Consider the following 27,370-nt stretch of genomic DNA (forward strand, 5'->3'; position numbering starts at 1 on the left):
ACTAACGATAGAGTCTCGAGAGTCTGCAAAGTACGGTAAAATTAGTACTGTCGAGTGTTGATAGAAAATTTGAAAGGCACCAACGCCTAAAGACCACCACCGCGCCATACCTGCAACACCTATCTTGTGCTTAGGCTAGGGTTGTACGATACACCGGTATTAGTATAGGACTGCGATACTAATGAATCATTTTCGGTACTATACGGCCTCTGAAACACACCCCCAATGAAACGTCATGTCATTGCTGGTTTACGAGCAGAGGAGCATGTTCGGCAGCGCACAATCACGGAGTACTTACAAGCAGACACAGTGTTTTGAGTTGAGTTTGAGTTTATTTCGAACATGCAAGCATATAACATGATACATCACAATTTCCAGTTTCTTTTCAACATGTTCGAAAAGGAGTAGGAAGAAGCAGAGCTTATTTAATCCTACCCCTTTTCTTTACATAACAGTTGCAAAACTTTTTGTTCACTTCCTGTTCACAATTTTTTCGCAATAAACTCCATTAGTAATCACAATAAAAATAAATAAATAAATAATAGTAAGAATTTAATAATAATAATTGGTGAAGTAAGTCATATTTCATATGATGAGATAAGTAAGATTACTTTAAGAATGAATGAATGGATGGATGAAATAAATTGAGAATGTTTGTCATGGTTCTTCTTCTTTGTACTTTGTAAACACTTTAAGTTTGAAGAGTTTCTTGAAGTGGATCATATTAGTACATTGTTTGATTGCTTTGCTTAATCCATTCCATCATTTAATTCCACATACTGATATACTGAAGGTCTTAAGTGTTGTACGTGCAAACAAAAGTTTGCACAGAAAAGGGAGAACGGACGCATTTTGGCTTGACACCTGGAGTCGAACTTTTGCTTGCATGCAGAACGGCCCCAGGCCTATGGAAACTACATCAACACACCCAAGACAATGGGCATATACAGCCCCCACCCCCCCCCACCCCCGCCCCCCACCCCACACCTTCACCACCGCGTGATTCCCCTTCGGGGTGATGGATGGCTGGCAGCGCTTCATAGCAGCAGTAGACCTCCAGGGCCCCAACTCCCCCCCCCCCCCCCCCCCCCCCCCACTCTGTTGCGCATTGTCGTGATTAAATGTAACATGTTTATGTGTGCATGGCATGGAGGTTTTTTCCCACTCCAGATTAGGCCCCCTTAAGAGGCCAGTCTAGATTGTATTTTTTTACTCATCTTCTTCCCCAGCGTTTTACCTTTTTCCCACCTTTTACGGGGCACCTCGTGGCGACCCATCAGCGTTCCTGTTCTGTAACCCTGTACACTGTTTGTTTGTCTAATCTTGAACGGGTTTGTGCTGAAAACATAGTTTTGTTGTACTTGTGCAATGACAATAAAGACCTATCGTATCTTATCCTATTTTGGCTTAAAAAGTAAAGATAAAGGTGAAGTTTTAACACTGAAATACTCAGGAAGAGAAGCTTTAAGACATGGCTAGCTAGCTAGCGGATAACGTCCATCCGCCGTCAGCAATGTTTTAGCTACTTCTAAATCACGAATCCTCGTCTCCATGGCGACAAATAAAGTGAGTTTCTTACAATTATCATCCCTGCAGGACGAGGAATAGCTAAACATGCTTCACTACACACCGTAGCTCGCCGGCATCAAAATGTAAACAAACGCCATGGGTGGATCTACACCTGACATCCACTGTAATGATACCAAGTACAGGCACGTATCTAGTCGATACTACTATGATTACGTCAATATTTTTTGGCATCACAACATCTTCTTTCGTTTGTTTTAAATGTATATTATGTTTACAAACTCAGGAAATATGTCCCTGGACACATGAGGACTTTGAATATGACCAATGTATGATCCTGTAACGACTTGGTATCGGATTGATACCCACATTTGTGGTATCATCCAAAACTAATGTAAAGTATCAAAGAAGAGAAGAATAAGTGATTATTACATTTGAACAGAAGTGTAGAAAGAACATGTTAAAAGAGAAAGTAAGCAGATATCAACAAGTATGAATAATACATTTTCTACCACTTGTCCTTAAATAATGTTGACAAAATAATAGAATGATAAATGACACAATATGTTACTGCAGACTAATTAGGAGCCTTTGTTTGTTTACTTACTACTAAAAGACAAGTTGTCTAGTATGTTCACTATTTTATTTAAGGACTTAACTGCAATAAGAAACATATGTTTAATGTACCCTAAGATTTTTTGTTCAAATAAAGCCAATAATGCTATTTATTTTGTGGTCCCTTTATTTAGAAAAGTACCGAAATAATTTTAGAAACGGTACCAAAATATTACAAACCCCGTTTCCATATGAGTTGGGAAACTGTGTTACATGTCAATATAAACGGAATACAATGATTTGCAAACCATTGTATTCCGACATCTAACACAGTTTCCCAACTCATATGGAAACGGGGTTTGTAGTATCGTTACAACACTAGTGCAGGCATACTGGTGCTTAAGTGAAGTACTCTCCTTTGGCTTTGACCTTCAGGGAGCACCAGTAAACAGCTCCATTAGGTTACTTGATTAACCTCTCATAGGCTCTATAAAACCCATGCATGCATTTAGATGAACTGGTAGAAGGCCAGACACTCCACATATTTACAACTTGCTGCTATGCAGAATAGCAGGCTATCAGTAGTACTTGATTACGCAATACTTCAATGTTCTAAAAAAAACTTTAGCAGATTTAATTATGTGCCCACTCTGAAGGTTTGGAGGTAATTTCACATCTGGACGCCACAAAGTGACCTCTAATAGCTGGATTAGGGGAAGTCATTCATTGCAGAGGGCACACAAATACACTCGGGGAATGTGTCAGATCTCTTTGGGGCTTAGCGTGATCAAATTATTGCTTTCTACCGGTCAACTTATCCAATTAAAGTTGTATAATACACAGCTTTGACCCAAGCGAGACGGCGGATCGGCAGGCTGAAGTCTACCCGCCTCCGCATCGGCAGGACAGACAAATACTTGGAGGGAGGATTACGCCCTTTCATCTGGCTCAGAGCGCTGGCGGCGCACATGCGTCTCGCCGGCCTGATGTGCCTTATAGTATACATCAGCAAGGTCTTGATTGATAAAGCTGTTTTTCAGCTCGGAATTCCTAATGTGGTCTTTTTGTCGCGAGTGGTTGGTGTTGAAGGACATTTTATTTTTGTTCAAAGGCTGCCACATTTATAGACTTTTTTTTTAAATCACTTTGCCATTCCGGTCTAAAATGTGTAAATGTGAATTATTATTAAGGGCTTTATTTGAGTATTACCTGATACCAATGCCGAATCAATAAACAAGCCAGGATTTTTTTTTTGTACATAATTTTGTGGCATTCAGGTTGAAGAGAACTCTAATTAAAATACTTCAATAATTTAAATAACATTAAAACTAAGTGATAAATTCACTAACATATGATACAAATCATACTAATCACAGATAATGTGCAAAACAATGACTATCAGCTACTAGTATTGTCCCGATATCAATATTTTGGTACCGGTACCAACATTTTGATACTTTGATACTTTTCTAAATAAAGGAGACCACAAAAAAATGATTTAAATGTAAAAGCTTTCAATCAATCAATCAATGTTTATTTATATAGCCCTAAATCACAAGTGTCTCAAAGGGCTGTACAAGCCACAACGACATCCTCGGTACAGAGCCCACATACGTAAGAACTACATATGTTGTCTGGATGCCAATAAAAGTCTGATTTGAGTCATTCTGCCTCTTTAAATACATACATTCCACATTTTTCGAGCAAAAAATTAACAAACAATGTGTTACGACCGGGTCGCATGGTGATGCGGGGTTTGTTCTCCCAGGATGCAGACGGACTTCGGACACAGAGTGCAGGTAGGAAATTATTCATTCAAGAAATAAATCAGACGGGAACAAACAAAAACGTGCTCAAAGCACGGAAGGCAAAAACCAAAGAGGCTAGCGTGGAAGCTAGCAACAAACAGAGCCTAGCGTGGAAGCAAGTATACAGGTAGCAGGAATCAAAAGTCGTCAACTGTTGCGTGTAGCAAACTAGAAAGCCAGACTGACTGACCGGAAAAGGTAGTATTAAAGAGTGCTACTGATTAGTGCTCGGGGAATTACCAAACACCAATCAGAGACCGGTGGAAACAATAAGCACCTATGGAAACAGAAAACAAACCCGGGGTGCACAAAAACGGGAACTGAGGGAGTCCAAAAAGCAAACTGAACATGATCCCGGCAGCGGATCATAACAAAATGTCCGACTACCGTTACAACAGTGTTGGCCACTACAGTACATGTAAAAGTTGTGTATTAATAGGGCAAAATGAGGTTTCCCTACAAGCCGTTTCACCTTCAAGCGCTGGTAGCTGCGTCTGCATGTTCGAAGAGCAATCAAATTTTGCAGCTTTTGTTTGAACCGTAGCATTTTAGCTAAATGCTCACCATCATCTGTGCAGGTAAAAAAAAATTGACGACAGATACTGTCGAAACCTAATTTGCTAAATTTACCACTGAAATAAGGGAAACAATATCTGCTTGGTTTTTTGGTCTGGCTACTACTGTTTACACCAGCACGAAAGGAACTGATTTTGCACAGCAAGAGGAAAATAAAGAATTTGACACAGCATCCATGACCCGTAAATAAGCTCACATATGACCTAACCTCCACATTCTATCTGGCCTGTCTCGCAAGGGCTGCTGCTTCACGCACATGACAATGGGTAATTGATGCCATCGCTAATGTTCTTTAGGTTGGGGTCACTTTAAAAAGGGGCCTCCACATCCCTTCTTCACCCCTCGCTGTCCTCTGAAGGTATGTGAAGGGGCCACTAATGAGATGCCATCTGCTCCAACAGGCAGAATAAAATGGCAGGTGAGGCCTAATGGCTTGTTTAACAACTAGTGGAAACGCCAATTCAGCATATCAGCATCTTGTCTATGGTGTTTAAACCCATTGTTGTTTTACAAGTCAAGGACCCCGACCATGTTTTGGGTGAGAATTATATAGACTCTTTTGAGGCGCTGAGAAAGACGATCAACCATTTTCATGAACGGAAAGCGCTTTCTTCGATCTGCAGTCCTTCGATGTCTGAGCCTGAGCAATAGTCAGGGTTAAATCTCTGAATGTTCTCAGTTGAAGAATACTTCATACTACAGTACACCGACAGGTGGCTTTGGCTTTATTGCGTCACAAAGTAGGACTGGAGGATTGTGAGCGCTTTATCAGATGGATGTGTGGCGTTTTCCGGGGTCGAGTGAGCAATGTCACCACACTGTGAGGGGCTGCTCAATGATGGGATCAAACAAAATGCGGTAAATCTTGCTCTGAATGGACAAGTGAAACCCGAACACGCCTTCTGACTTTGTATTGTAATCATCGTCTTTCTTGTCAGGGCACAATTATCCTGAGGAAATGATATGATTAGGTTTCAGAGCAAACTAAGGCCGTGACAAAGTTCATGGCCTCCTAGAAGCACATCAGGACCCTGCGAGGATATCGAGGCCATGCTAAGAGGCCATTAGGTCACTGACCATGATTCTCTTCTGTCTAAAAAGGGGGTGCAGATGACTTAGCCAGAAGGGTAATTCCTCTACACATCTCCTTTATTAAAGGCTGCCAAGCCTAGTCAATGGGATGGTCAGTGGTCATCCACCCCCCCCACCTATCCTTCGACCTCTCATCCTCTGTGTTCTACCCCCGGCACCTCTCTGCCCACTCAGGGGGAAAATTACTTTGAGCCAGGGAAATGCAGCTCCATTGAGATGGAGAGAAGCCTCTTTCAAAGGACGATGTATTTTAAAAAATCGTTTCACTCGTCTGTGGACGGATGGTAGGAGCAAGGAGGGGACAAGGTCATTAGATTGGCATCTCCATCAGTGCTGCATCCCCATTGTCCGAATTAATCCTCCTCATGAGAAAGCCCCAAGTCAACCCTACACAGGGCTCAGACTTTAACCCCACCACCCATTGTTGCCACTGTTCAGAGTGCTTTTGACACAAAAAAGCATCTCTCAAGATACAAAGCTTGTCTTGGGCACAAAACCCAACAACATTGTTCTGCTGCATCTGACTGGGAATGGCCGGCTGGCAGCTGCTCATATCCCTCAGCTGTACATTTTGAGAAGCTCTTACCTTCTGATGTTGCGACGCTCTTCCTCCAGCTGTTTGAGAAGCTCATCAATGCACCGGTTGGCATCCATGTATTCCTGTCAAGGAGAGATTAGAGTATACTTGAACCACAATCTCCACTTGTACCATGATCACCAGACAACAGATCATCAGTTTGCCACCATAAAGAGCAGCCAAGCAGAACCAAGTGTGTAATTCCAGAACCCACTCTGCTTTGGAAACCGTGCGATGTCAACTGGGAATACTTCCTACTCTGGAATGTGCGGGTTAAAGTGCACAATCGTAGCAAAGGTTACTAGCAGAATGAAGCAAACAACAATAAAAAACAGATGTCATCTCTTTCTAGGCTGTCATCAAATGATTTACCGCCTACGTCAAGAATTGGTCAAACATGGCTTGTCACTACATGATGTATTGTCTTGGTTATATATGGACAGAAGTGCGTCATCAATTTCTGGTTTATGAATAGTCCCATTAAGGCAAATTATAATCATATGTGTCTGGTTCCGCTGCATTGACACAAGATGGAGAAAATCCACCTCTCAATTGGGGGTTTCAGCCATTAATTGTCACTAAAAAGTATATGCTTACAACTTCGTGGAAAGTCCCTTTTCTATCCCGGCATGACTGTGCCCGAGTGCATAAGCACGGCTTATTTGCTGGGATGAGTTTTTTTGTGGAAGAACCTTAGAGCCTTGACTTCAAATGCATGTCCACGAACTCCCACATTTTGGAGAAAGCATTTCCAGGATAGTGGCAGTGATGGCTACAAAGTTGTTGGAAAGCTTATTTATAAATATTCTAAATGTTCCTTTCCTGGGGCTGTAATAGTGAGGTATACTATTATGTTTGTACATATATTGTACATGACTATGCAAGCACGACGTTGCAGTTCTTTATTCGCATGAATTGATGGACCTAGCTGGAACACTACACATACAACTACTAACAATAATTCTATACAATTATGTGCCCTGATTTCAACCTTCGTTCGGCCCACCCTCGGGGCTTCCTGCAGTCTTGAAGGACTGCTGCTACATTTGTTTGCGCTTTAGTAACCGATGGTCTTGGACCAGATGTTAAGAAGCCACAGAGCTGAGTGCTATGCTGTTGATTCTAGACCCCTTAGCACTCCTAAGTATTAAGGAGCTACCCGTGAGTTCCCTCCATTTTTTGAGCAGCATGGAAAACGCCCAAGGGGTTAGAGCAGAAGATCAATGCTTACCCCTTTCTGACAGTCATTTAAATAGAGCAGAGTTTTAAATATGGTGTCACAAGTAATATGCGACCGATCAACAGGAAGCAAATTTAAAAAAAATGCTCAGACGAGATGGGTTTTTGTTCAAACAAACAAAAGAACCATTAAGACTGAAATATTTGTCTACAAAAGACCATTAGCATATCAATCCAGTAGGGTTGTATGGTATGAATCATATTCGGTACTATACCGCCTCTGTGGCATTGCTGGTTTACGAGCAGACGAGCATGTTCGGGGTCTAGACAGAAAAGGGAGAACGGACGCATTTTGGCTTAAAACTGACGATAAAGGTGAAGCTATAACACTGAAACACCCTCAGGAAGAGGTGCTTTAAGACATGGCTAGCTAGCTAGCGGCTAACACCCAGCCCCGGTCGGCAGTGTTTTAGCTACTTCTAAATCACTAATCCTCGCCTCCATGGCGACAAATAAAGTAAGTTTCTTACAATCATCATCCCTGCAGGACGAGGAATAGCTAAACATGCTTTACTACACACTGTAGCTCACCGGTGTCAAAATGTAAACAAACACCATTGGTGGATCTACACCTGACATCCACTGTAATGATATCAAGTACAACTATGATTACGTCAATTTTTTTGGCATCACAACATCTTTCGTTTTTTTTAAATGTATATTATGTTTATAAACTCAGGAAATATGTCCCTGGACTTTGAATATGACCAATGTATGATCCTGTAACGACTTGGTATCGGATTGATACCCAAATGTATGGTGTCATCCAAAACTAATGTAAAGTATCAAACAAGAGAAGAATGATCTCCCTGACCACCTGAGGGCACCACAGACTGTGGATGCTTTTAAAAAAGGCTTAAAAACCCTTCTTTTTTTTAAAAAAAAAAAAAGCCTTTTTTTAGATATATGCATACTAGTTCTAGCTATTTGGCTGTTCTAGCTTTTATTTGTATTTATTTTTTATTATCTTTTTATTTATTTATTTTTTAATTCACTGTAGCACTTTGAGGTTGTTTACTCAATGTAAAGTGCTTTTTACAAATAAAATCCATTATTATTATTATTATTATAAGAATAAGTGATTATTACATTTTAACAGAAGTGTAGATAGAACATGTTTTTCTTTTTTTTTCTTCTTCTTTTTTTGCAAGTTTGTCCTTGAATAAAAAATACAAAAAAAATCAAATAAAATAAGGACAAATTTGCAATAATAAACATATGTTTAATGTACCCTAAGATTTTTTTTGTCAAAATAAAGCCAGTAATGCAATTTTTTGTGGTCCCCTTTATTTAGAAAAGTATCGAAAAGTACCGAAAATAATTAGTGTCAAAATAATGTTAGTACCGGTACCAAAATGTTGGACAACACTACAATCCAGTAGTAATTACAAAAAGCCCACGCCACGAGACATATTTGCAGGCTACATCAAACACATAGTAGAGCTGCCTGAGTGGATATTATCATTAAGGAGCCTGCTTCTAATGACAGGGCACCCGAATCCTTCTCAGCACACGTGCAAGAATGCGAGGAATGCTGCGTGCTTGTTGTCGCGTGAAGGGTATTTAAAGCTGAGATTTAAAGCAGCGCTTACGTATGTGATACAATGCTGTGTATTCTCAGGCAGCCTTTATTTACAGCGCAAGTGAAAGCAACACCCGGCCTACCGGGCCCCTGGTGCAGGCGCTGCTGAACCTGCTCAACTCAGACTTTGTGCAAGGTTTCTTAGAAACGTTTGTTCGGGACAGCTCTGTAATTGCGGCGCTTGGAAAAGTCCTGAGCTTGTAAAACATCAGTTTGAACGTGTGAGTTTTTATTTCTCATAGTTAAGATTTTTTTCCCATAATTAAGAGCAGAGGTATTATCTATCCACATGTGCCCTTCACACGTTCTTAAAGATCAGTGGTGTCTGCTTCTGCTATCAACTTCTCTGCAGCACACTTGATTCATTAAAAAAATGCTCCTTCATTGTACATTACATTACACATGATGAATAAGAAATATTTGCATATGTTATACACTGCAAAAAGTCAGTGTTCAAAAACAAGAAAAAAAATACAAAAATGAGGGTATTTTATTTGAACTAAGCAAAATTATCTGCCAATAGAACAAGAAAATTTGGCTTGTCAAGACTTTCCAAAACAAGTCAAATTAGCTAACCTCAATGAACCCAAAAATAGCTTAAAATAAGTATATTCTCACTAATAACAAGTGCACTTTTCTTGGTAGAAAAAAAAAGAGACCTTTTTGCTCAATATGTTGAAAAATATTCTTAAATGAAGTAAATGCTAGTGCCATTATCTTGACATAATGATATGCGCTCTGCATCATGATTTTTTTTTTCATGCTTGAAATAAGAAATGATTACTTTAAAAAAGCAGTTTTATACTTGTGAGTGTTGATTGTCGTGTCATGTACGGATGTACTTTGTGGACGCCGTAAGTTTTTGCTGTCGTCCAGCATGTTGTTTCGGTTTACTTTGTAGCCAGTTCAGTTGTACTTTCGTTTTGCATAGCCATTGCCTTTTCCTTTTCCTTTTCCCTTTTTGTTCATTTTTGGTTTAAGCATTGCATACCTTTTTACCTGCACCCTGCCTCCCGCTGTGGTCTGCGTACTGGGATCACAACAAACCATCCTCGTCTCACCCGTCACATTCCGACTTTTACAGAGCAATGAACTACCTGCTGCCACCTACTGACAGGGAGTATTACACTGCAAAAAGTCAGTGTTCAAAAACAAGAAAAAAAAAAATTACAAAAATTATGGGTATTTTATTTAAACTAAGCAAAATTATCTGCCAATAGAACAAGAAAATGTTGGCTTGTCAAGACTTTCCAAAACAAGTCAAATTAGCTAACCTCAATGAACCCAAAAATACCTTCAAATAAGTATATTCTCACTAATAACAAGTGCACTTTTCTTGGTAGAAAAAAAAAGAGACCTTTTTGCTCAATATGTTGAAAAATATTCTTAAATGAAGTAAATGCTAGTGCCATTATCTTGACATAATGATATGCGCTCGGCATTACATTTCTTGAAACCAGCAAACTTATACTAAAAACTAGGGATGTCCGATAATGGCTTTTTGCCGATATCCGATATTCCGATATTGTCCAACTCTTTAATTATATATATATATCAACCGATATCAACCGATATATACAGTCGTGGAATTAACACATTATTATGCCTAATTTGGACAACCAGGTATGGTGAAGATAAGGTACTTTAAAAAAAAATAATAATAAAATAAGATAACTACATTAAAAACATTTTCTTGAATAAAAAAGAAAGTAAAACAATATAAAAACAGTTACATAGAAACTAGTAATGAATGAAAATGAGTAACATTAACTGTTAAAGGTTAGTACTATTAGTGGAGCAGCAGCACGCACAATCATGTGTGCTTACGGACTGTATCCCTTGCAGACTGTATTGATATATATTGATATATAATGTAGGAACCAGAATATTGATAACAGAAAGAAATGGGGGAGGGAGGTTTTTTGGGTTGGTGCACTAATTGTAAGTGTATCTTGTGTTTTTTATGTGGATTTAATAAAAAAATAAAATAAAAAAAATAAAAAATAAATGATACAGATAATAAAAAAAACGATACCAATAATTTCCGATATTACATTTAACGCATTTATTGGCCGATAATATCGGCCTGCCGATATTATCGGCCAATAAATCCCTACTAAAAACGAATGTATTGTTCTTAATGGAAAGGCAACAAGGCAAGCGCTTGTTACTCTCGGGGTCTCCTAGCCGCTCAGGCAAATCATATGGTCTAAAAATGCATTTTTCCATGGATAACATGACATCATCGCGCCAAGTGCGTGCTCTTTCAGTCAATTAGTGCGCATATATACAGCCCGGCCCCCGGCCAACATTTTTTAAATGGTAATTTTGAGGAATTTATCTGAATGTGCATGAACTATTTCTGTTTAAAATTGTTTGAAATGTCACATGTTAAATGTTTAAATATTAACTGTCAGTTTACTGTACTGTGCCAACTGTAATACTATATGAGTACGTGTTTTCTATTGTTTCATTGAAAATAAAACAGCAAAGTCCATTTGGCTGTCATCTGTTTTAATTATGAGACACAATTGTGTCAAAGTCATGATTTGGGTTTTTTTACATGCTTGAAGTAAGAAATTATGACTTTAAAAAAGTAGTTTTATACTTGTGAGTGTTGATGACACAGCTTTGCAACAGTTGATATTCTAGTTTCAAGCATGTTTTACTCAATATAGCTCATCAAATCTCAGCAACAAGCTGTAATATCTTACTGAGATCATTTAGGACCAAAACACTTAAAACAAGTAAAACACTCTAACATAAAATCTGCTTAGTGAGAAGAATGATCTTATCAGACAGAAAATAAGCAAATATCACCCTTATTTGAGTTATTTCATCATATTTAGATTTCAGTTTTTGCAGTGTATTATTCTTTTGTTTTTCAATATTTAACATGTGTTGAAGTTTGGGTAAATGTTTATAAAACAAACATAGACCTGATAATTAAACTTTAAAAAAGGGTAATTAGAATAATACACAAAGCGTGCTACTATGAACCTACCAATCCATTATTTATAAGTTCAAATTTGGTAAAATGTTCAGATATTGTGTTTTTAAAAGCAATGGAAATTATGTTTCGAGTAAAGAACAACAGCCTTCCAGCTTGTGCACTGCAAAAAGTGAAATCTAAGTATGATGAAATATCTCAAATAAGGGTGATATTTGCTTATTTTCTGTCTGATAAGATCATTCTTCTCACTAAGCAGATTTTATGTTAGAGTGTTTTACTTGTTTTGAGGGTTTTGGTCCTAAATGATGTCAGTAAGATATTACAGCTTGTTGCTGAGATTTGATGAGCTGTATTGAGTAAAACATGCTTGAAACTAGAATATCAACTGTTGCAAAGCTGTGTCATCAACACTCACAAGTATACAACTAATTTTTTAAAGTCATCATGTCTTACTTCAAGCATGAGAAAAAAAATCATGAGTGCATATCATTATGTCAAGATAATGGCACTAGCATTTACTTCATTTAAGAATATTTTTCAACATATTGAGCAAAAAGGTCTATTTTTTTTTCTATCAAGAAAAGTGCACTTGTTATTAGTGAGAATATACTTATTTTAAAGGTATTTTTGGGGTTCATTGAGGTTAGCTAATTTTACTTGTTTCGGAAAGTCTTGTTCTATTGGCAGATAATTTTGCTTAGTTCAAATAAAATACCCCTAATTTTTGTATTTTTTTTTTTTCTTGTTTTTGAACATTGACTTTTTGCAGTGTATTCTTAGGTTATTTCAATTAAGAGGAGAAAACTATAATTTACGCGGGGGGGGGGTGTGGGGGGGTATTGATTTTTGAAATAGGTAAAGTAAGAAGGAATATAAAATACAAATGTATTATTTCAGTTTTAGGAGTTAAATGGTGGAACAAGCTCAGTGAGGAGTTGAAGGCATGTAGTTCTTTGTTAAGGTTTAAGAAAGCCTTGAAAGGTGAAATAATGGAAAATTATAAAATATAGTAACAATTACTTTCATCTCATTGATTTTTTTGAACGTTGATGTTCCAGGTAATCTTATTTTCAGTGAAGGTATAGGATAGGCAAATATACGCCTATTCCTTTTCCGGTCATTCTTTTTCTTTTCTTTGTGTACGATTGTTAAATATGTAAAATGTGAACTGTTAAACTGATCACACAAAATGGTTGTTAGAATAATGATGTATACATTATCACACAACTTTTATGCTTAAGGGCCGTTGCTATAATTATTGTCAATTGTGCTGAGGTGGTATTTTTCTGTCTGTGCAAAGCTGGCAGTCCAAAAGATTGCGAGCCAGTCTGGTATCAGTGTCCGTGTCCAGGAACGGCCTGCAGACTGCCAAGGCCGAACACCGCCGTGATGCAGACAGAGCAGAGACAAGGCGATATCACCAGCGTCAATACATTTGCATTTTTGTATAATCATATATTGTGTCTAACTGGAGTTGTGGAGATGACCCCCTTCCCTCAGCGACAGCTTCAGTGATGTAAACAGGGACCTCCCACATAAATAGAGGAAGCATTTTTAGAACGTAGTTTGGAACACAGCCCAAAACACGTGTCTCCTCATGGAGCCAAATTGAACTCTGTCTCTGCGTGATTCCTTGCTTCTTGTCTGTTTAATACAGTGGTCCCCAACCTTTTTATAGCTGGGGACCGGTCAACGCTTGAAAAATTGTCCCACGTACCGGGGGGAGGGGGGGTGGTGGTGTAGTAATTTTTTTTATTTTTTTTTTTTGTCATAAAGAAATACAATCATGTGTGCTTACGGACTGTATCCCTGCAGACTGTATTGATTTATATTGATATATAATGTATATATTGTGTTTTTTGTCTTGATTTAATTAATTAATTAACTTAATAATTTTTTTTTTTTTTTTTTTTTTTTTTTTTTTTTAATTTCTTGTGCGGCCGCGGCCCGGTACCAATCGGTCTACGGACCGGTACCGGTCGGGGACCACTGGTTTAATAGATGTCCTCAGTGTTTGAACCTGACAATGGTTGATTACCGTAATTTCCGGACTATAAGCCGTTACTTTTTCCCCTCGTTCTGGTCCCTGCGGCTTATACAAGGGTGCGGCTTATATACGGCCTGTTCTTCTTCGACACCGACGAAGAGGATTTCGGTGGTTTTAGTACGCAGGAGGAAGACGATGACACAATGATTAAAGACTGACTTTTCATATACCGGTAGGCTGGTTATTTTGATAACGTACATGCGAGCACTTTGTCTTACTTTGCAGCGTTGTATTATTTGTACTCTGCACGAATGCTGTTCGCCATGTCAAAGATGTGAAAGTTTGATTGAGTGATTGAAAGATTTATTGTTAATAAATGGGAGGCTTTGCGTTCCCAAACAGTCATCTCTGTCCCGACAATCCCCTCCGTGGTAGCAGGAACCCCTATATACTACGCTAATTACACATCAAAACCCTGCGGCTTATAGTCGGGTGCGGCTTATATATGGAGCAATCTGTATTTCCCCCTAAATTTAGCTGGTGCGGCTTATAGTCAGGTGCGGCTTATAGTCCGGAAATTACGGTATAGGACCGAAATAACCGTATTTCATCCCAGCAAGGGTTAACATAATGTCAACTCCACCTCGGTCTCTATTTCCGGCCTCCTTAAAACCAGCAGCCTAGTCTGCATGTACAGATAAGACAACTCATGGCGGTCAGCAGAGCACACACCAAAGACAAGGTCACGACCTCTCATCTTTTCACCCCAGCCCAGCTCGGCTCGCTGGGGGTTTTCAGAGCGGTCCTCCCAGCGTGAGCTCTTTTAGCTGCAAAACCCTAAATTGCAGCTTTAACAGACAAACAAAGAATTGTCTCAGCAAGTAAATCATCCAAAAGGATAGCATGGATGAATTGTTTTTGTATGTTCAGAGGCCAAACAAAGGAAAATGCTCCTTTATAGTTCTTCATACTTTTTTCCATCATGTTGAATATTGCAAGTCTAACCATATGTTGTAGCTTAATTGTGTTAGGAATAATAATAATAATAATAATAACTGGGATTTATATAGCGCTTTTCTAAGTACCCAAAGTCGCTTTACATGTTAAAAACCCATCATTCGTTCACACCTGGTGGTGGTAAGCTACTTTCGTAGCCACAGCTGCCCTGGGGTAGACTGACGGAAGCGTGGCTGCCAATTTGCGCCTACGGCCCCTCCGACCACCACCTATCATTCATTCAACATTCATTCACCGGTGTGAGCGGCACCGGGGGCAAGGGTGAAGTGTCCTGCCCAAGGACACAACGGCATGGTAAGAGGCGGGGAGCGAACCTGCAACCCTCAGGTTTCTGACACGGGCACTCTACCCACTACGCCATGCCGCCCCAATCATCAACATGTGTTTCTTAAAGGCCTACTGAAATGAAATGTTTTTATTTAAACGGGGATAGCAGATCCATTCTATGTGTCATACTTGATCATTTCGCGATATTGCCATATTTTTGCTGAAAGGATTTAGTAGAGAACATCGACGATAAAGTTCGCAACTTTTGGTCACTGATAAAAAAAAAGCCTTGCCTGTACCGGAAGTAGCGTGACGTCACAGGTTGAAAGGCTCCTCACATTTCCACATTGTTTACACCAGCAGCGAGAAAGCGACGATTACCCCATTAATTTGAGCCAGGATGAAAGATTTGTGGATGAGGAACGTGAGAGTGAAGGACTAGCGTGCAGTGCAGGACGTATCTTTTTTCGCTCTGACCGTAACTTAGGTACAAGGGCTCATTGGATTCCGCACTTTCTCCTTTTTCTATTGTGGATCACGGATTTGTATTTTAAACCACCTGGGATACTATATCCTCTTGAAAATGAGAGTCGAGAACGCCAAATGGACATTCACAGTGACTTTTATCTCCACGACAATACATCGGCGAAGCACTTTAGCTATGGAGCTAACGTGATAGCATCGGGCTTAACTGCAGATAGAAACAAAATAAATAAACCCCTGACTGGAAGGATAGACAGAAGATCAACAATACTATTAAACCATGGACCTGTAACTACACGGTTAATGCTTTCCAGCCTGGCGAAGCTTAACAATGCTGTTGCTAACGACGCCATTGAAGCTAACTTAGCTATGGGACCTCACAGAGCTATGCTAAAAACATTAGCTATCCACCTACGCCAGCCAGCCCTCATCTGCTCATCAACACCCGTGCTCACCTGCGTTCCAGCGATCGACGGAGCGACGAAGGACTTCACCCGATCATCGATGTGGTCGGCGGCTAGCGTCGGATAGCGCGTCTGCTATCCAAGTCAAAGTCCTCCTGTTTGTGTTGCTGCAGCCAGCCGCTAATACACCAATCCCACCTACAACTTTCTTCTTTGCAGTCTTCATTGTTCATTAAACAAATTGCAAAAGATTCACCAACACAGATGTCCAGAATACTGTGGAATTTTGCCATGAAAACAGAGCTTTTTGTATTGGATACAATGGTGTCCGAATACTTCCGTTTCAACCATTGACGTCACACGCATACGTCATCATACATAGACGTTTTCAACCGGAAGTTTCGTGGGAAATTTAAAATGTCACTTTATAAGTTAACCCGGCCGTATTGGCATGTGTTGCAATGTTAAGATTTCATCATTGATATATAAACTATCAGACTGCGTGGTCGCTAGTAGTGGCTTTCAGTAGGCCTTTAACCATTGTTGGGCCGCCAAAAAATATCTGTTTCTCAGCTTTGTGCAGTACTCAGTTGTAATACCCTTTTTCACCACAGTGATGGCAGTCATGAAAATATTAGTTTGAATGGAAGAAGTGTAGATCAAAAGTTATAGAGAAGTTTCTTAAGCTCAAAACGTATGGCTGAAGTTGTAAAGCTGTATTTTAATTTGCATTTAAATGTTGACAGTTTATCTATGAAACATATATTATGACTACATAGTAGGGTTGTACGGTATGCCGGTATTAGTATGGTACCGCGATACTAATGAATCATATTCGGTAATACACCGCCTCTAAAAAGTACCGGTCAATCCATAATGATACCAAGTACAAGAACGTATCTCGACGATATTACTATGATTGCATCGATATTTTTTGTCGTCACAAAAACTTTTTTCGTTTTTTTCAGGTTCATATTATGTTTATAAGTAGAGATGTCCGATAATATCGCTTTTTTTTTTTTTTTTTTTTAAATTAAATCAACATAAAACACAAAATACACTTACAATTAGTGCACCAACCCAAAAAACCTCCCTCCCCCATTTACACTCATTCACACAAAAGGGTTGTTTCTTTCTGTTATTAATATTCTAGTTCCTACATTATATATCAATATATATCAATACAGTCTGCAAGGGATACAGTCCGTAAGCACACATGATTGTGCGTGCTGCTGCTCCCCTAATAGTACTAACCTTTAACAGTTAATTTTACTCATTTTCATTCATTACTAGTTTCTATGTAAATGTTTCTATATTCTTTTACTTTCTTTTTTATTCAAGAAAATGTTTTTAATTTATTTATCTTATTGTATTTTTTTTTTTTTAAAGGACCTTATCTTCACCATACCTGGTTGTCCAAATTAGGCATAATAATGTGTTAATTCCACGACTGTATATGTCGGTATCGGTTGATATCGGTATCGGTTGATATCGGTATCGGTAAATAAAGAGTTGGACAATATCGGAATATCGGCAAAAAGCCATTATCGGACATCCCTATTTATAAGCTCAGGAAATATGTCCCTGGACTAGGGATGTCCGATAATGGCTTTTTGCCGATATTCCGATATTGTCCAACTCTTTAATTACCGATACCGATATCAACCGATACCGATACTGATATATACAGTTGTGGAATCAACACATTATTATGCCTAATTTGGACAACCAGGTATGGTGAAGATAAGGTCTTTTTTTTTTTTAATTAATAAAATAAAATAAGATAAATAAATTAAAAACATTTTCTTGAATAAAAAAGAAAGTAAAACAATATAAAATCAGTTACATAGAAACTAGTAATTAATGAAAATTAGTAAAATTAACTGTTAAAGGTTAGTACTATTAGTGGAGCAGCAGCACGCACAACCATGTGTGCTTACGGACTGTATCCCTTGCAGACTGTATTGATATATATTGATATATAATGTAGGAAGCAGAATATTAATAACAGAAGGAAACAACCCTTTTGTGTGAATGAGTGTGAATTGGGGAGGGAGGTTTTTTGGGTTGGTGCACTAATTGTAAGTGTATCTTGTGTTTTTTATGTTGATTTAATAAAAAAAATAATAAAAATTTTTTTTTAAAAGATACCGATAATAAAAAACCGATACCGATAATTTCCGATATTACATTTTAAAGCATTTATCGGCCGATAATATCGGCCGGCCGATATTATCGGACATCTCTACCCTGGACACATGAGGACTTTGAATATGACCAATGTATGATCCTGTATCTACTTGGTATCGGATTGAAACCCAAATTTGTGGTATCATCCAAAATATAACGTAACGTTTCAAACAACAGAAGAATAAGTGATTATTACATTTCAACGGAAGTGTACATAGAACATGTTGAAAGAGAAAGTAAGCAGATATTAACAGTAAATGAACAAGTAGATGAATCATTCATTTTCTACAGCTTGTCCTTAATAATGTTGACAAAATAATAGAATGGAAAATGAGGAAATATGTTACTGCATATGTCAGCAGACTAATTAGGAGCCTTTGTTTGCTTACTTATTACTTAGTTGTCTTGTGTGTTCACTATTTTATTTAAGGACAAAATTGCAATAAGAAACATATGTTTCATGTACCCTAAGATTTTTTTTGTTAAAATAAAGCCAATAATGCAAGCATAATAAAGCCACAATTCCTTTTGTTATGTATTGTGTTATGTTTACTTTTCACAATTTTTATTGTAATTTTGCATGAATATTTTCCACAATGCTAAGAATAAATAACGTGTTTGAAAAAAGCTAACAAACAGACACATTCAAACCAGAGAACAGAAAAAGGTAATGACTGTGATCATATCATGGTAAGCTGACAATTAAACGAATCCCCAGATGACTAATTGTGATCTTCTTCCTATCAGTAGAGTCTTATCAGCATGTATGGCTTCTGCACCTTCTAATCTTTTTCTCCTGGGTCATCACAATATCCGCTCTCATATCCTTAATACTGTAGATAACCCTCCAACTGGGCTGTTGCCCACACTAATTGTGTTCTTTTTCATTATTATTGTATTTGGAAAGATGTTGAAAGATGACACGGTCAATCTACATTAAGCCGGGTAACTCATTAAACGAATAATTATTTAGCCTAAGCCCCGTTTCGGCCACACTAAATCATCGTTTAAGGTTCCTCTCCTTGTATAATTTTTTAAACGGGTAAGTGCGCCGTCTATTTCTTGAATCTCTGGCTCTTAGCCTTGTATGGACTCATTGATCGTTTACAAACCGAGTTCGGAGGGGAAGTGACGTCAGAAAGACCGTGGCCCACACAGGAAGTGACGTCAGAAAGAACGCGCCACAGCCAGCTTCATAATAAAGCGGTTTCGTAACTCGGAGCTAACCACTGGAAATATGAAGGCGAGTCATCCAGACCGTCTGTACAGACGCTTGTGGAAATCACACATGAATACCTTAAGAGGAAGCGATTGCAGCTATTTGGGATACAACGCTTCTCAGACGGCAAGAGAACTTTCGAGTTTCCAGGTCAGCTGTGACTCTACTTACCGAAAAACTTGACCCGTTTGTCGAAGGAGAGACAACGAGAATGCGGTCTCCCTTGGATCTGATTAAAAAAAAGGTAGCGTGTACTTTGTATGCTGAGATCATTATCCATGCGTTCGTTACATCTCGTCTCGATTACTGTAACGTTTTGTTTCCGGGCCTCCCTATGTCTAGCATTAAAAGATTACAGTTGGTACAAAATGCGGCTGCTAGACTTTTGACAAAAACAAGAAAGTTTGATCATATTACGCCTATACTGGCTCACCTGCACTGGCTTCCTGTGCACCTAAGATGTGACTTTAAGGTTTTACTACTTACGTATAAAATACTACACGGTCAAGCTCCTGCCTATCTTGACGATTGTATTGTACCATATGTCCCGACAAGAAATCTGCATTCAAAGAACTCCGGCTTAATAGTGATTCCCAGAGCCCAAAAAAAGTCTGCGGGCTATAGAGCGTTTTCTATTCGGGCTCCAGTACTATGGAATGCCCTCCCGGTAACAGTTAGAGATGCTACCTCAGTAGAAGCATTTAAGTCCCATCTTAAAACTCATTTGTATACTCTAGCCTTTAAATAGACTCCCTTTTTAGACCAGTTGATCTGCCGATTCTTTTCTTTTCTTTTCTACTCTGCTCCCAACCCGGGGTGGACCGCTAGCCTGTCCATCAGATGGGGACATCTCTACGCTGCTGACCCGTCTCCGCTCGGGATGGTTCCTGCTGGCCCCACCATGGACTGGACTTTCGCTGATGTGTTGGACTTTCACAATATTATGTCAGACCCACTCGACATCCATTGCTTTCGGTCTCCCCTAGAGGGGGGGGGGGGGGAGGGGGGGGTTACCCACATATGCGGTCCTCTCCAAGGTTTCTCATAGTCATTCACATTGACGTCCCACTGGGGTGAGTTTTCCTTGCCCGTATGTGGGCTCTGTACCGAGGATGTCGTTGTGGCTTGTACAGCCCTTTGAGACACTTGTGATTTAGGGCTATATAAATAAACATTGATTGATTGATTGATTGATTGATTGATTGATTGATATTACCTGGCCGTCGAGGGAAGACTACGGAAAACGGCGAATGCTTTTGGACTGGCAAAGCAGACTGTATCAGTTATTGTCCGCCATGTACTGTATGTCGCAGACACGTCTAGGTCCAGAGTATATAAAGTCACCAAAAAGGGATGGACAATGAAGGTGAAGGCAAAAGAGTGAGGAGTGTCCTGACCAGATATCTACATCCCTAGATTGATTGATGTAAAATGTTCTTGATCACATTGTTTACTTTTACATGTCCATTAAAGATTTGATTAATTTATGACGTCTCAGGTGTGATTGACTACAATAGGGCCCCACATCACACTGGATTCCAGTTCATTGAAATACCACAACACTGAATATTGTTCCGATAAGTTACATTTAAAGGCCTACTGAAAGCCACTACTAGCGACCACGCAGTCTGATAGTTTATATATCAATGATGAAATCTTAACATTGCAACACATGCCAATACGGCCGGGTTAACTTATATAGTGACATTTTAAATTTCCCGGGAAAAATTCCGCTTGAAAACGTCTATGTATGATGACGTATGCGCGTGACGTCAATGGTTGAAGCGGAAGTATTGGGACACCATTGTATTCAATACAAACAGCTCTGTTTTCATCGCAAAATTCCACAGTATTCTGGACATCTGTGTTGGTGAATCTTTTGCAATTTGTTTAATGAACAATGGAGACTGCAAAGAAGAAAGCTGTAGGTGGGATCGGTGTATTAGCGGCTGGCTGCAGCAACACAACCAGGAGGACTTTGAGTTGGATAGCAGACGCGCTAGCCGAGGCTAGCCGCCGGCGCTAGCCGCCGGCGCTAGCCGCCGACCGCATCGATGATCAGGTGAAGTCCTTCGTCGCGCCGTCGATCGCGGGAACGCAGGTGAGCACGGGTGTTGATGAGCAGATGAGGGCTGGCGTAGGTGGAGAGCTAATGTTTTTAGCATAGCTCTGTCGAGGTCCCGTAGCTAAGTTAGCTTCAATGGTGTCATTAGCAACAGCATTGCTAGGCTTCACCAGGCGGTACAGCATTAACCGTGTAGTTACAGGTCCATGGTCTAATAGTATTGTTGATCTTCTGTCTATCCTTCCAGTCAGGGGTTTATTTCTTTTGTTTCTATCTGAATTTAAGCACGATGCTATCACGTTAGCTCCGTAGCTAAAGTGCTTCGCCGATGTATTGTCGTGGAGATAAAAGTCACTGTGAATGTCCATTTTGCGTTCTCGACTCTCATTTTCAAGAGGTGGTTTAAAATACAAATCCGTGATCCACAATAGAAAAAGGAGAGAGTGTGGAATCCAATGAGCCAGCTTGTACCTAAGTTACGGTCAAAGCGAAAAAAGATACGTCCTGCACTGCACTCTAGTTCTTCCTCATCCACGAATCTTTCATCCTGGCTCAAATTAATGGGGTAATCGTCGCTTTCTCGGTCCGAATCTCTCTCGCTGCTGGTGTAAACAATGGGGAAATGTGAGCAGCCCTTCAACCTGTGACGTCACGCTACTTCCGGTACAGGCAAGGCTTTTTTTATCAGCGACCAAAAGTTGCGAACTTTATCGTAGATGTTCTCTACTAAATCCTTTCAGTAAAAATATGGCGGTATCGCGAAATGATCAAGAATGACTCATAGAATGGATCTGCTGTCCCCGTTTAAATAAGAACATTTCATTTCAGTAGGCCTTAAAGAACTTGCACACAAAGCAACACTGGAGGTGACTATGACGTGCGCATTTTCCGCGCATGCTTACTAGGCCGCGTTGCGCTGGCGGACGGGGGGGTTCTTAAACGACCACATTGTGTGTGGCCAAGGATAAGGTTAGGTGGGATTTAACCTGGATAACCTTAGTGTGGAAGGGGCCTTAGGTTTCGATGCGAGACCGTTTTTTGTATGGGTATTCTGTGTTCTGTGTCAGGAGTTGGTAAAGTACAGTGTTTCTTACATTGTTTAAATTGCCAAAAGCTTGGTTTATCGTAACACATCGATTGAAGGTTCAAGTTCAGTCCATGGATTCACACAGTCGCCTCATTGAGATAAAAAATATTCCCAGAATAAATGGGTCCAGTTGACTGGACATTCTTCACCTGCCTATCCAGGCTGAAATGAGTTGTCTCAGCCAATATGGATTACCTGGGAGACAAAAGCCACCCTGTTCATCCCCTCTATGGGGTTAGGGCTATCTGATGTCCCAGCTCTAGCGGCACCTTCAGCCGGTCCAGCCCCAAACATCAACACATCACCACAGTCAAGAGTTGCTCGCAGATTATCTTTCCAAATATGAGCCACAAATAGCCCCCCTTGTGTTCGAGTCTTCCTCGGGCTCTCCGAGACGCACAGAGCGGCCTATTCATACCAGCAGGGAACAGTGGCGAAGCTGTTCGCCGCACAAACCTCACGAAGGAAGTTTGAAAAGGAGTCTACAAAGTGTACTAACTTATGGCATCGTTATGGGATGGAATCTTTTGTATGGGCAAGCAACCCCCTAACCTACAAAGTGTTTACTATTTCAAACTGAGAATGATGTTGATGTTTCGACTGGCTGGTGCAAATACAGGTGCTTGCATTAACCAAGTAGTAGGTTTAGTAACACCTGTGTTATTCCTTCTATGACGTTATAAAGTAATGGTACAATTAACCACAGATAAAGTTAAATTTATCGCCTATATATGTGTTGTTCCTCCTAAAAACTACGTCTGGAACCTATCTGTGTAAGAGTACGATAGGGGGTGAAATTGCCCACAGTTTTACAAGCACAGGGTTTATGGTCAACAGGGGGCTCGTATTCTGCCAGGTGTATTTGAGGCAGCAGGTTTCAGGTGGGGTTGATGGGGCGGGTTTGGTGGGTTTGTCGATGAAAGAAATGAGCAGGAAACCAGGAACTGGAGTTGGGTGGGGTTGAAAATGCAAAAAGAAAACAGGTTAAGGAGCAAAGACAACAGACGGGCTGCTTGCCACCAAAGCGAACCCCAATCTCAACATTCCAAACCATGGAAATGAAGGGAAAGGGTGGAGCGACGAGAGAGATACCAAACAGATGTTTATTTTCTCCAGCTCCTGTTCAACTCTTGACGTACAGACGCCTCTCCTCACAGTTTTGATCATTTCAGCTTCTTTAGCTGTGTGATTTGCCCATCAAATATCTGGACACTACACTGCAAAAAGTCAGTGTTCAAAAACGAGAAAAAAAATACAAAAATTAGGGGTATTTTATTTGAACTAAGCAAAAAAATAAGACAAAAGCTGTCTTTGATCTTACCAATCAAAAGGATTGTAAAACTCCACTGTGTAGGATGGGAAGCGGCATGAAGGTGTGGGTTTCTTTGAGCTATTGTAATCCACAGGAAGATTTTGTCTTGACCCGAGATCTACAAAGCGGCGAGGAAGCAGCACCTTTTCTTTGAACTGTTTTGTAACCAAAGTCGACGGCTGTTTACGACCCCCCTTCCTTTACAAACAGCTGTTGCCATGTAATCAAGGAAAGTCCAAATAAAAGAGGAGGCGTACAATCTTTCGTCAGAGCGTGGTGGGACACTGTGCAAGGGTACAGGTCTAAGCGGTTCTCCTCATTGAGCCAAATGTAATTCTGTCTCCGTTTAATTCCTTGCTTCTTTGTCTGTTTAATAAAATCTCAGCAACAAGCTGTAATATCTTACTGAGATCATTTAGGACCAAAACAATTAAAACAAGTAAAACACTCTAACATAAAATCTGCTTTGTGAGAAGAATTATCTCATCAGACCGAAAATAAGCAAATATCACCCTTCTTTGAGATATTTCATCTTACTTAGATTTCAGTTTTTGCAGTGTACAAGCCAGTAGTTAAATGGGCTCATACGGGTGGTCAACAGCTTCCTAATGTGTGTTTAAATGACATCTGCTTTGGCTCCTGTGGTTATGGTGCTCCTCAAAGCTGGAGAGAAATTGTGCTGACTGTTTCTGTATTGTTTATTATACTGCTACTTTAAACTACAAAGTGAAGGCTCCAAAAAGAATGGTTGCCCTTGTAGTGTGGATTTAATGAATGGACACAATTCTGATGGCCTTGACTGACCATTTGAAAAGAAAATATTCCACGATGATGATTATGTTTAATACAGTCGGAAGAAAAACGGAGATGTTGTACCTCGCCCAGAAATAGGAAACCGTGACCACACCCAGGAGATTTGACGGATGGATTGGTACTGCAGGGATGCAGTGGTGTGGATGAAGGCAAAACTCTCAAAGGTCTTAATCACCTATGGTCACACAAATTAGGTAGTGACCAAAATCAACAAACATTACCGCTACTGGGAAAATGTAGTTAAGCTACGTAGCGTTGCTACCTGTAGAGCGCTCTTTCCCAAAACTGCAGGAAACACCGCCGCTTATCGTCTTGGAAGAGAATTGCAAATAAATTAATCAAGACGCCGTCCGGGGGGACGCAGGCTATGGGACAGGAGAGTATTTTCCAGCCTTAACCAGTGGTGTGCCGTCAGACGAAGTGTATTCCATCAACGTATGAAAGTAGTCATTCATCCAGGTCATTGTCATCTCAGGGCGTTCAGTCGATCGCAACTGGACTGCTTGGTTTGTCTTTGGAAGACGTTTCGCCGCTCATTCGAGTAAGCTTCGCCAGATCGTGCTCATAGCCTAAGATTGGTCGGATATAGTCCGGCGGTTAGTGCCAAAACCCCCAATATTTTTGGTGATTCAACCACCAATTCCAACCCTTGATGCTGAGTGCCAAGCAGGGAGGTAATGGCTCCCATTTTTATAGTCTTTGGCATGACTCAGCCGGGGTTTGAACTCACAACCTACCCATCTCAGGGCGGACACTGAGTAGGTAGCATGCTAACTATTATTATGGCCACGTTAGCTTGCTAGCATGCTAACAGTAGCGTGCTGGCTTTTTGAGCTAGTTTTGCTACCGTTTACCCCAGAGTTATATTACTTGGTATATGACACTTGTTAACTTTTACCATGCAAATGATAGCATACTAGCTAGCTAACTTAAACATGCAAACTTTTTCATCTACTTTGACACTTTTTTCCTCTATTTCCGAAGCCATACAGCCATGTTAATTGACGTGTGAGACATGCTATCTGTTGAAATGCCATTGTTGCCATTGTTGGGGGTTTGAACTCACAACTTACAGATCTCAGGGCGGACACTCTAACCACTAGGCCACTGAGTAGGTTTGTCGCCATCATGTGGTCAGGGCAGTTAATATATCTTTGAGAAGTGTGTACTTTAAATCAAACTTTATTGACCGGAAGTTGCATAAGCCAAGCAGAGAAATTTACGGTATATGTTTTAATTGCTGATGCGTTTTAATTTATTTTTAAATTCGCCGGAAAATAACCCGTTTTGTACACTGTTGACATTCAATGCCCAGTAGGGTGTAAATGTGTTCCTGTATAGTATGTCTCCATCAATTATGGCACTAACCCCGAAAGGGACAAGCAGTAGAAAATGGATGGATAGAAAGGTAATCATTGAAGTCGGATATCACTGAAGGCCTAGGTGGGAAACGCACGGCCCGCCACTGGCCTTAACCCTTGTGTGGTGTTCGGGTCTGTGGGACCCGTTTTAATTTTTTATTAAAAGAAAAATGATACAATTAATTAATTTTTCAAACTGAGACTCACTGACTTTGGATCATTTTCTGTGAAGAACATATATCAGAATTCATATTTAATGACCACACACCATACCCCCCCCCTACACATTTCTATTACATATAAGATGTCCGGGTCCACTGGACATTGATGTGGAAATTGATGTTCTATGTACCACACACACACACACACACACACACACACACACACACACACACACACACACACACACACACACACACACACACACACATACATGTCTTGCCTACTTTGTGTGGACCCACGTTTGGTTAGTAGGTTGTGAGGGCCCCCCTTTCCACTATAGCTAGAAGGATGGAAAACATATATCTTGCACTAGATGGGAGTAGAGAGTTGCAACTTCACTTCAGAATGCAAAACACAGAAAGTAAAAAAAATATTTTACTTCTGTAGTTATGAGGACCAACCGTTGCTGCTAGGTAGATTTGACCGTACACACACACAGTAATAAGTTCTGTGAGTTGGCCATTTTTAAGGACGGCAAAGTACTCAATGAAGCTAACACATCTAAATTGAAAATAAATCATATTTTGCTCATTTCTCAACCTATTTTCATTCAGTTTACATTATGTCCTCGCAAGTCAAAAGGTCCTCACAGAAAGGGTGGTTTGTCAAGTGTATGTCCACACAAGGATGGTGAGACAAGTGCACACACACACACACACACACACACACACACACACAGCAGGCCTAGACAGGAGGAGGACAGAGTGTAGGTACACAGAACATCAGAGGGTCAAATGTGCGAGAAAATGAGAGCAGACAGTGTTGACAAACAATGTTGCAACCTTGCGTGGGAACCGCAGGTGCAGAAACACAAAAGAAGAATCCCTGTGGGATGCAGAAAATGGCAGAGACATTTTCCGTGCAATGTTTATATTGTTGTCACTCAGCCAGCGTTTGTGGGTCTGATGGACCCGTTGCATTTTGTGGCTTTTATTGCCTCACAATCAAACACTTTTATGTTAAAATACTGAACAGATGTTTATTGGGATAAGGTAAACATCTGTTCAGTATTTTAATATAAAAGTGTTTGATTG

General features: G+C 40.0%; 1 protein-coding gene across 6 annotated transcripts in view; it reads right to left on the reverse strand.

The window, feature by feature from the left end:
- The window catches only part of LOC133660024 (nck-associated protein 5-like), a 254,191-nt gene that overhangs the window by 199,299 nt on the left and 27,522 nt on the right, over positions 1–27,370 (reverse strand). For all 6 annotated transcript variants that reach the window (XM_062063058.1, XM_062063066.1, XM_062063050.1 and 3 more), the window contains exon 2: positions 6,145–6,218. In XM_062063058.1, coding sequence (XP_061919042.1) covers positions 6,145–6,218 — 74 coding nt within the window. The remainder of the gene's footprint in view (positions 1–6,144; positions 6,219–27,370) is intronic.

This window comes from Entelurus aequoreus, linkage group LG01 (genome assembly GCF_033978785.1).
Source record: "Entelurus aequoreus isolate RoL-2023_Sb linkage group LG01, RoL_Eaeq_v1.1, whole genome shotgun sequence".
NCBI lineage: Eukaryota > Metazoa > Chordata > Actinopteri > Syngnathiformes > Syngnathidae > Entelurus > Entelurus aequoreus.